Consider the following 10,643-nt stretch of genomic DNA (forward strand, 5'->3'; position numbering starts at 1 on the left):
AACAACCACAACAGGCAGCAGACATTCCTCCTGTTTGAAGTATCCGTTTGTGGATAAAGCCTGAAAGAAACATCATCGTCTCTCATAGGCCTTTGGATAATCTCAGCAGTTTGGCCAAGTTACTGTTCGTGTAACATTCCATTTCGTCTAAGTTTCCCTCTGCATTTTCAGCTGGATAGAATACACACTTTCAGTCTAAACCCAGGCATGGTCTAACCACAAAACATAGAAAAACCACACTGTATAAAACCCTGTTCAGTTCACTTTAACCAGTGTTAAACACTACTATGTGAAAGGGACTCCACATGAAACTATTGGTTTCAAACTACAAGACATTGTCCAGACAGTCTAGCAAGACAGACATGTGAAAAACAACTTCAGTGCATGTATGATAGGAAGAAGTATTTTGAAAAGTCTATAAGCAGTGGCTTAGAGGATGAGGTAAGGCTTCACAGAAGAGCTGGCACCTGAACAGACAGGGTTTTGAAAGATGAATAGGCCTGGGACAATCAGACACGGGATCAAAGGGCATTATGGATTGTGCAAAACACTGGCTGCAACATCACAAATTGAAAATGGCTGGAAGAACACGTTCACCACCAGTAAAGGAAAACTGCCCTGTTTCTCAAGCTTTCCAAGAAAGGAAACATACTCTCAAAGAGGAGGTGAGAAGGAAAGTTCCACCAGTACTTGTTTAGTTAAATCTCTTATTTTGTTTTGCTCTTTCTGTTTTGTTTCTCTCTTAAAGAAACAAGTACTGTGCTGGCTTAAAACTTAAGTGAAGAAAGTACTTCAACTTTACTGTAGAAAAAGAAAACTGAAAGTGGACAAGAGCCAAGAAGTAAATATATAAGAAGTAAATATATGTATATACTTACTTTCACTTTTCTGGAAAATATGAGGGGAACACAATTTGGAAATCGGTTATCATGGAACTGAAATACTAATTCCAACCCTTTTCTTCACTAGGTCCATAAATGTTTATCTTGTGCCTACTGCCTGTTAGTATCTGGGATACCAGGCCAATGAGGCAGTCTCAATGCCCTCCTCTGAGCAAGCTCTTGCTTGCAATGTAGTAAAAGAAATAAGTAGAAGGCAACTCATTGTGTACCTTGCTCCCTCAGATGCCAACCAAAACCTGAAGCTCAGAGCAGAGTTAAATTCCAGTCAAGTAAACCGTTGAGAACCAAACACACTTAAGCAAAAACTATGAAATAAAAATTTTATAGAGGTCTTTGTTAGGTCGATGGCCGCGCAGGAAAGGAACAACAATCAAGTGCCTGTCAATCAGCAGGATCTCCTGACTAATGCCTGTCAATCAACAGGACCCCTTGGCCAATCCTGGAGTTCAGCCAGCTCCCCTGACCAACTGCAGCAGGACAAGGGAACCTAAAAATCCCCTTTCCTGTCCCAATCCCTTCCCTTCCTACCTTGAGCCCCATAAAATCTCAGGCCGGTGAGCTCCCACGAGGTTTCTCCTCAGACCCTTCTCCTGTCCACTCTTGGTCTGATCCAATTCCGCCTGGGAGTGATATCTCAATAAAGCCTACTCCTTCGGTGGCCTTTTCAAATCTTCCTCCTTTGGTTGCTACCTGCCTCGTGTGATCTTACATCTGGTGCTGACACCTGGGAAGGGAGTTTGGGGCTTCTCCCTCAGGGGATTAAGTCCATCCCTTCCCCCTTGAAACGAACCGGGAAATTTATAAGCTGCTCTTTCTGGGCCAACAGGAGTAGGGTAAGTTCGCTTCCCCTGACCTTCCAGACCCTTTCCATCCGTGGGGTCTATCCATAAGTCACGCACATGCCATAGGCCCTGCCCGTTCTGTTCAGGGCTCCTCCGGGAACTGTGGAGAGGTCCCAGTCCTCCTGAGAGCTTCCTGATCCGTTTGGGCCCTCGGAGGCGCGGGGAGGCCTCAACCTCCGCCTAGCCCTTATCCGTTCCTCAGGTGAGCGCCAGCCGAATTTGGGACTCCTTTTTCACCCCCAAGGGTGCCCAGAAGGTCATGGGAAACAAGAAATCCTCTTTGGACCCCACAACCCCTTTGGGCTGTTTATATACAAATTTTACCAAACTAGGCCTTGCTCAAGACCTGCGCCTTAAATGCCTGGTCTTTTATTCTACTGTGGCCTGGCCCCAGTATGAATTGGACAATGGGTCAAGATGGCCCCCAGGGGGAACGTTTGACTTTCAAGTCCTCACTGATTTAGATAACTTCTGTAGCCTGACAGGGAAATGGGTACAAATTCCTTATATTCAGGCTTTTTGGGACATCCGCTCTGGTCCCACCTTCTGTTCTATCTATTCTACTGCCCAAGTTTTCCTTGCTAGAGGAAATCCTAAAACTCTCTCCCATTGTTCCCATTGGTGGGAAGACCCTACATCCTTTAGGTCTCAACAGCCGACATGGACAGTCCTACCCCAAGGCTTCAGGGACAGTCCCCATCTCTTTGGGCAGGCCTTGGCATGGGACCTAACTGCTTGTGACTTGGGGGATAGCACGCTTTTACAGTATGTGGGTGACCTCCTCCTATGCAGTTAATCACTTAAGGCTTCCCAAACACACTGTTCAGTTCCTCAATTTCCTGGGGTCCCAGGCTATAGAGTCTCTCCAGCCAAAGCCCAGCTTACTACCTCCTGAGTTACCTATTTAGGTGTACTTCTCACTCCAACCTCTAAAAGCCTGAAAACGGACAGGATTCAAGCTCTCTGTGAATTTCAGCCACCCGAAACAGTGGACTACATCCTTTCCTTCCTGGGTCTAGCAGTTTTTTTTTCAGGCATTGGGTTCCTAACTTTGCACTTCTTGCCAAACCTTTGTACCAGGCAGCTAAGGAGACTCCTCAGGGCCCCTTACCTCCCCTAACCTAGTAGCCAATTCCTTTTACAAGCTCAGGGATGCTCTTACTTCTTTTCCCACTCTTTCTCTTCCTAACCCTAACCATCCTTTTCACCTCTTTATGGATGAAAGACAGGGTGTCGCCTCCTCGCTCAACCAATTGGACCCTCCTATAAGCCGGTGGGATACCTCTCCAAGCAGCTTGACTCTGTGGTTCGGGGATGGCTACCATAGCTCCGAGCACTGGCAGCAGAAGCAGAAATAACTAAGGAAGCCCTAAAACTTACTTTGCTCCAACCAATAACTGTATTCTCCACTCATCAACTGCAGGACCTTTTAAACCATAAGTGTCTTCCTCTTCTGAGCCCTTCAGGAATTCAAGAATTCCACCTCCTCTTTATAGAGAACTCCACCATTACCCTCTGTTCTTCGTCTCCTCTGGATCCAGCCACACTCCTCCCACTATCCCAGCCCCCCTCAAGTGCTAACCATTCCTGTCCACAGGTGCTAGAGGCCCTTCGATCACCCCGTGAGGACCTCTTTGATTACCCACTTCCTTCACCTGACTTAACCATTTTTGTGGATGGCAGTTCAGTGATGGGTCATGACAGACGTCGTAGAGCTGCATACGCAGTAGTCACTGCTGCCTCAATTCTGGAAGCCGGCTTCCTTCCACCTCCCAGAAGGCTGAACTTTTCTCACTTATCAGGGCTCTTACTTCATCCAAAGGCAAACAGGTTAACATATATACAGATTCCAAATATGCCTTCCTAATTGCTCATTCACATTCAGCTATTTGGAAGGAACGAGGATTCTTGACCACAAAAGGATCACCAGTGGTCAATGCCTCTCTCATCTCTAAGCTCTTACAGGCACTACAACTGCCATCACGAGTGGCCATCATACACTGCAGAGGACATAAAAATCCCTCTGACCCTATAGCTATAGGCAACAACAAAGCAGACTCTATAGCCATAGGAACTAACAACAAAATTCTCAGCAGCTCCTATCTTATTTTTATCCACCACAATTAAGCCTAACTATCCTCCACAGGAACGACAGGACCTAATAACCCAAGGTGTCCACTTTGGGAAGGATGGCTGGATTTTCCTGGGGGATAAAATTGCCCTCCCTAAACAGCAAGCTTACAGCCTACTGATGGACATACATAACTCTCTTCATATTGACCCCAAGCCCCTTTTCCAGTTTTTACAACCCCTCTTCTACTTCCCAGGAATGAGAACCACTCTCCAGCAGGTCCACTGGGCTTGTTCTGTCTGCTCTACAGTATCCCCACAAGGGGGCATCAAACCTAAACTCCCTACACCTCAGATGAGAGGCCACCAACCATACGAAGACTGGTAGATCGACTTCACTCACATGCCTAGGCACAAAAAGCTGCACTACCTACTTACTTTGGTTGATACTTTTTCAGGTTGGACAGAAGCCTTCCCTACCTCCAGGGAAACTGCTGACACCGTCGCCTCCATCCTCATTGAGCAATTCATTCCCAGGTTTGGACTTCCCACCACCATTCAGTCAGACAAGGGTCCAGCCTTCAATTCTCAGGTTGTTCAACTAGTTTCCAAAGGCCTCAACATCACTTGGAGGCTCCACATCCCCCACCGACCCCAATCCTGTGGTAAGGTTGAGAGGGCTAACGGCATTCTCAAGGATCATCTCACTAAACTTGCTATTGAACTCAGACTGTCCTGGCCCAATCTTCTGCCATTGGCCCTCACCCGAATTCAGGCAACCCCTAGAGCCCCCTCAGGCCTTAGCCCCTTTGAGCTGCTCTATGGGTGCCCTTTCTTAATCAACCAAAACTTTCCTGTCACTCCTCCTCCCCTTGTGTCCTCCCTGCCCTATCTCACACTTCTACATAAACTCCTAAGGGAACACGAAGACGGGTGTCTTCCTGCACCATCTGTCCCAGCACAATCAGGAATTGAATTGGACCCTCTTCAACTGGGTGACACAGTCTTAATTCAAGAGCTGCATCCTCAGTTGTTGAAACCTGGCTGGACAGGACCCCATACAGTCATACCTGCTATCCCAACAGCAGCCAAACTCTTGGGCCACTCCCCCTGGTACCATGTCTCCTGCCTTAAAAAAGCACCGGTTCCAAATGTGCAGTCCTGGACTTCCACCATGTTGGGGCCCACCAAACTCAGGATTTCTCACCAACCCTCTCCTTGTATTACTAATCATTAATCTCTCTCAAGCTTCTATCCCAACCCATAGATGGCGCTTCTACATCCAAGCAACATGGCAGCAGGATGGCACCACCAGCTCTCAGTTTATGGGTCAAGGCGATTGCCCTTTCACTGGCTGTAATTGGGCGTCACCCTTAATATTACTGGATTCAATCAGGCCACCTCGTCCCACTTATGTTCAGCAATGCTATGCTTCATAATACACCAAATTGAAGAATCCTGTAAGCGCTGGCCTGACACCTATGGCGGGTGCCCTTATAATTCATGAAAGAAACACTTCCTAGATAAGTTTGTTATGAGAATCAAGCACACCCCAAATTAAGTATTTGGGACCCATGGGACCCAAAATGGGCTTCTGGTGTTGATGGTAAATTTTAGTCTTGGGGTTTTGCCAAATACCCTTCAGCCTCTATCAGAATATGGAGAACTTATATACAAGTGTTCCCTCAAATTCACATAACCATCCAGGAGCAAGAGAAGGAACTCCAACACCAGCTGGATGCAGTTGCCCATGCTAAAGCTGACCCTTTCTCATGGATGGCCCTAATCAGGGCCTTCAGCTTCTCAATTTGTCCAAAGTTAATAACATTTCAGACTGTTTCCTCTGCGCAGGTTTGGATCATACTCCGTTAACCATGATTCCCATTGATTTCTGCTCAATACCTCAACTAGACCCCCAAGGACTCCCCTCTCCAGCCTTTGAGGAAGTACCTCTTTTTCGTAACTCATCAGGGAATTTCTCTTGCTGCTACACTTCCTCAGGTTCAGCACCCTGTGACCAGATTGTTGGAATTTCTTCCTTAACCTTGCTCCACCTGGGTTCTTTTTCTGGTGCAATGGTACCCTAACAAAAAATCTAAGCCTCAACATGCTGTTTGCTTTTTGTGTTCCTTCCACATTGGTCCCCCAATTAACTCTGTACAGTGAGGCTGAATGAACATGGCTTGTTACTACCTCTCTTTCCAGGACTTGTTACTACCTCCTTTTCCAGTCTTTCTACCAGTAGTAGTTAGACTCTCCCTGGCCTCCTCCCTTGCTGCTTCTGGACTCCGGGCAGGAGGACTTGGTTATGCAGCTTGAACAACAACTTCAGGAAGCAGTAGAGGCATCAGTCGCTTCCCTACAAAGGCAAATAACATCTCTTGCCCAAGTCTCAGCTCTAGATCTTCTGACAGCAGACAAAGGAGGAACCTGTCTATTCCTGAAAGAAGAATGCTGCTAACATATCAATGAAAGTGGATCAATTGAAGAGAATGTTGACACCCTCCGTCGTTTGGGTGAAAGGCTTAAACAGCAACAATCAAATGACCCTTGACCAGGCTGGCTAAACTCAACCCTCATTGCGTGGCTGACTCCCATTCTCACTCCTATAGTACTAATAGGACTTCTATTAATGATTGCTCCCTGCCTCCTCAGGTTAGCTCAAAAGCGCTTGAGTGAAATTGCTAGAGTGACCTTCAACCAGATGCTCCTACACCCCTGCAGTCGCCTACCCACCGAACCTACACCAGAGCCATCCCCTTACCCCAGCCCCCTAAGCAGCAGGAAGTAGCTAGACGAAATTAGCTGACCTGTATCACCAAAAAGGCCCGGGATGTTAGGTCAGTGGCAGTGACTGCAGCCCACGAGGGAAAGGAAACATCTATCAGGTGCCTGCCAAAATGCCTGTCAATCAGCAGGATCTCCTGATTAATGCCTGTCAATCAGCAGGACCCCCTGGCCAATCCTGGAGTTCAGCCAGCTCCCATGCCCAACTCCAGCAGGACAAGGGACCCTAAAAATCCCCTTTCCTGTCCCAATCCCTTCCCTTCCTGCAGTGAGCCCCATAAAATCCCATTCCAGTAGAGCTCCCACCAGGTTTCTCCTCAGACCCTTCTCCTGACCACTCTGTGGTCTGATGGAGTGATATCTCAATAAAGCCTCCTTCGGTGGCCTTTTAAAGTCTGCTTCCTTTGGTGGCTACCTGCCTCGCCTGATCTTACAGTCTTCATTAATGGGTCCTGTCAGCTCTTCCCTTAGTAGGTAGCTTGAAAGGGGACCTCCTTGCCAGAGATTTGAAATGATGAAAGGGAAGCCAAGGGAGTACAAAAAAGGTGACATTACCTGGGAGCTCAGGTAGACTTTGAGGCACTCATCGCACACGGCCTTCTTGCAGCAGGGCAGGGGCTTGATGGGCTTGTCTTCCAGGCACACCCGGCACATCAGCACCGTGAGGGGCGCATAGGGATCCCCTACCCCGCCCAGGCCAGAGTAGGGTGGAGCTCCTAACAGGCCCGGCACAGAGAATGGCTCAGGCGCCAGGTAGAACTCCAGCTCGATGCTGCCGCCGTCGGGGGAAAGGGGGTCAGCTGGGAGTGACAGCCTGGGGCTGGGGAAGGAGGACTGGGGGTTGGAGGTGTTGGGCACCTGCGGAGCCCGAAGTGGCGACGCCGGCGGCGAGAGCTTCTCAGCGGTGGGGACCTCCGGCAGGTCGCTCTCCACGCAGTACACAGAGCAAAAGACTTGTCTCTTGGCTGGGGGCAGGCGCCGCTGACCCAGCACGTCCAAGACCACTCCATCGGGAGCCACGGCGTGGGTCTTGGGCTCCGTCTCCTCCCTGGGGGACGCCTCCTGCTGTTCATCCCCTCTCTCTTTTCTGTCCCCAGCTTCCTCCTCCTCCTCCTCCTCCCGCTCCAGCTGCAGTTGCAAAGTCTGGGGATTGAGGGGCCCGGTGAGTGCCAGTCCCGCGGGCTGCCCCAGTGCTTGGCTCTTCCTCCACTCGGGCGCTCCCCGGCTCCTCGTGGGCTCCGAGGCGCTGGTGTCCGCACAGCTTGAGTCGCTTCCGCAGCCGCCGCCGCTCGACTCCGAGGAGTCGCCGCGCGGCCCGGGAGCCCCGGCGCTGTCCCCCCGCGGCCTCGGGGACTCAGGGTGGCCCGCGGAGCCCCCGTCCGGGCCCCGCGCCTCCTGGGGCCCGCCGCCGCAGCTCACCGTGCTCTGCTCCTCGCCCATCGCCGCCCGCGGCCCGCGCCGCCGCTGCCCATCCAGCCGCCGGGACCCCCACCCGGCGCCGGCGGGCAGCGGGGGCAGCGGCTCGGCTCCACTCGCGGCTCCGCTTCTGCTTCCGGGTCCCTCCTCCGGGGCTGGGACGCCCCAAGCTCCCTCCAGGGAGCCCGTGCTCCCGGGCCGCGGTGCCTGGGGAGCCCGGCCCGGCCCGCCGCTCCTCCTTCTCGTCCTCCGGCGCGGCCAGGCACCGCCTCGCGGGCGCGGAGGGCCGCTCGCTCGGGGCGCGGGGGCGCCCGCCCCACATGCAGGTTGGGGCGGTGCCGCGGCCCCCGCGAACCCTGGGCGGGGCAGAGGAGTCCCAGAGGAGGCGGCCGTCAGTCCCGCGCCATCGCCGGTCCCGGCGGCGGGACGCGGGGCCGGGGGGCGGTGGTCGGAGAGTCAAGGGGCCTGTGGCGCCGCGGCTGCGCGCACCAGTAGGTGCTGGAGCTCCAGCCTGCCGCCTGGGCCCCTGGGGGAGAGGCCGGAGCGGGCGACCTCCCTCTCCTCGAGCTTCACCTAGAGCCCTCCTCGCCACCCCTCACCCCACCCCTCTGGCGCACACCTCCCCACACGTACACACGCGCGTAAGCGCCCGCGCACACACTCACACACCCGAGTGGGTGTGATCTAAAGAGCTGAGATGCGCTCTGGCGCCCAGAGTTCACACTGGGTCTCAACAAAACCCTTCAGGTCAGGCAGACTCCCCTTTGGGCTACACATTAAGTAGAACTTCCTACAAAACTACTCAATATTGCGAGCTGGAACTAGAAAACCCTGACTGCTTAAGGATGTTGGGTTGGAAGACACAATGCTAAGGATTATTCAAAATGCTGTTATATACTACTGTTTTCTGCCCAGTGAGGCAAGAAGGATCTTTGAAACCCACAAGAAATCCAAGAAGCACTTTCAATCTACTTCAGCTGGAAGTAAGGACAAGGGCTAATAACTGATCAGCGATTTATTCCTTTTTTTTTTTCTCTCTCTCTCTCCCCAGTGTTCTCTCAGGAAATTTTTTATATGTGTGTTTCTTTGATTTTTTTCCTAAACCTTTTTTAAATGGCAGCACAAGGTAACTATATGATCTGGTTTAATTAATAAATTGGATCATTGGTGGAAATCTTGAGGAGTTTCATTAACATAACCATATTCATCCCCAAAACTGTTTCCAGGACAACAATTATATTTGAGCCAGAACTTAATTATATGTTGATCTATCTTTATTATACAGGAAGTATTAGTCACCCATACACTGGTGTATTTTAGTTCCCTAAAGCCAATGAAAACATTTTTGGGAAACCAATCTTTGGGAGTTTTTTTGTTTTGTCTTGTTTTTTTTTTTTTTTTTTTAACTTTATCTTGGGAAGGAATTCAATTTACACATTCATGTGATAGGAAGGAGCTGTTAGGTGTGTAGAATTTTTTATTCTATCTTGAAGTTGTTATTGGTTTTTAGAAAGTATTTTCCAAATTAGATGCAAATGTCATCAAGGTGACTAGCTGTACAGTACTAATAAAGCAATGTGACACCAAAGAACATTTCCATCATATGTATCTAATGCTCAGGTGTACCTGGAAGGGATAAATTTGATCACTCCAAGTGGCATGTCATTTATTGGTCTGACACATGAATGTCAAATTCTTATTTTGAAGATGAAAATTTTTCCATCTTTGCTCAATGATTTCCTCATAACTGTTGTGTTTCTCTGAAACATACCCTTAGTCCCCAGTGCTTATTGTTTATTTTTGTAAACTTTTTCATTGCTGTGACCAAAAGACCTGAAAAGAACAACTTTAGAAACAAACAAAAAAAAAGGTTATTTGGGGGCTTACCGTTTCAATGGTCTCAGTCCATACATGGCTGACTCCATCACTCTAGGCCCCAGGTGAGGAGAACATTAGGGCAGAAGAGTGTGGCAAAGGGAAGCAATTCAGAACATGGCACCAGGAAGCTGAGAGACTCCCTGGGTATGCTCCCAATGACCTACCTTTTTCAGCACACCCTACCTGTCTGCAGTTAACACCCAGTAAATCTCTATCAGAGGGTTAATGCACTAATTAGTTTTAGATTCTTATAACCCAATCCTTTCACATCTAAGCTTCTTGCATTATTTCCCACATGAATTTTGGGGGGATACCTCACATTTAAACCATAACATAGGGATAAGAAGCCCACTTACATGGTGTACCTTTTGTATGTGCTATGTCATAAACGTCTCTCCCTGCTCTTTCCAAATGGACATTTTTTTAAAAATCCGTTTTCCAGATGAGAACAGGCTGAGAATAAGGCCAGAGTAACAATAATAGATACAAAAATGTATGTTTCCCAACATCTGTAAAAATCAAACCGCTCAAAATCCCATAATTTTGTGTCTCCCTCCCCCACACACTTGTCACTGGAGTTCTGAGAACTTGATCTTCCAGTATCCGCTTTGTTCTTTATCCCATAGGTTTCAGCTCTCTGGAAGTGGCTTCTCTTGACACGTAACCAACTATAAGTCATTGTTGGGATTCCTGAATGCTGTCCATAACTTCAGTTTCAATGGACTCCCCTTTTCCTTGCCATGACTTC

General features: G+C 49.4%; 1 protein-coding gene across 3 annotated transcripts in view; it reads right to left on the reverse strand.

The window, feature by feature from the left end:
• The window catches only part of Rnf217 (ring finger protein 217), a 127,453-nt gene extending 119,333 nt beyond the window's left edge, over positions 1–8,120 (reverse strand). For all 3 annotated transcript variants that reach the window (XM_026380761.2, XM_077801611.1, XM_077801612.1), the window contains exon 1: positions 7,157–8,120. In XM_026380761.2, coding sequence (XP_026236546.2) covers positions 7,157–8,041 — 885 coding nt within the window. In that variant the 5' untranslated portion in view covers positions 8,042–8,120. The remainder of the gene's footprint in view (positions 1–7,156) is intronic.
• Positions 8,121–10,643: the final 2,523 nt, after the last annotated feature.

This window comes from Urocitellus parryii, chromosome 8, assembly GCF_045843805.1.
Source record: "Urocitellus parryii isolate mUroPar1 chromosome 8, mUroPar1.hap1, whole genome shotgun sequence".
NCBI lineage: Eukaryota > Metazoa > Chordata > Mammalia > Rodentia > Sciuridae > Urocitellus > Urocitellus parryii.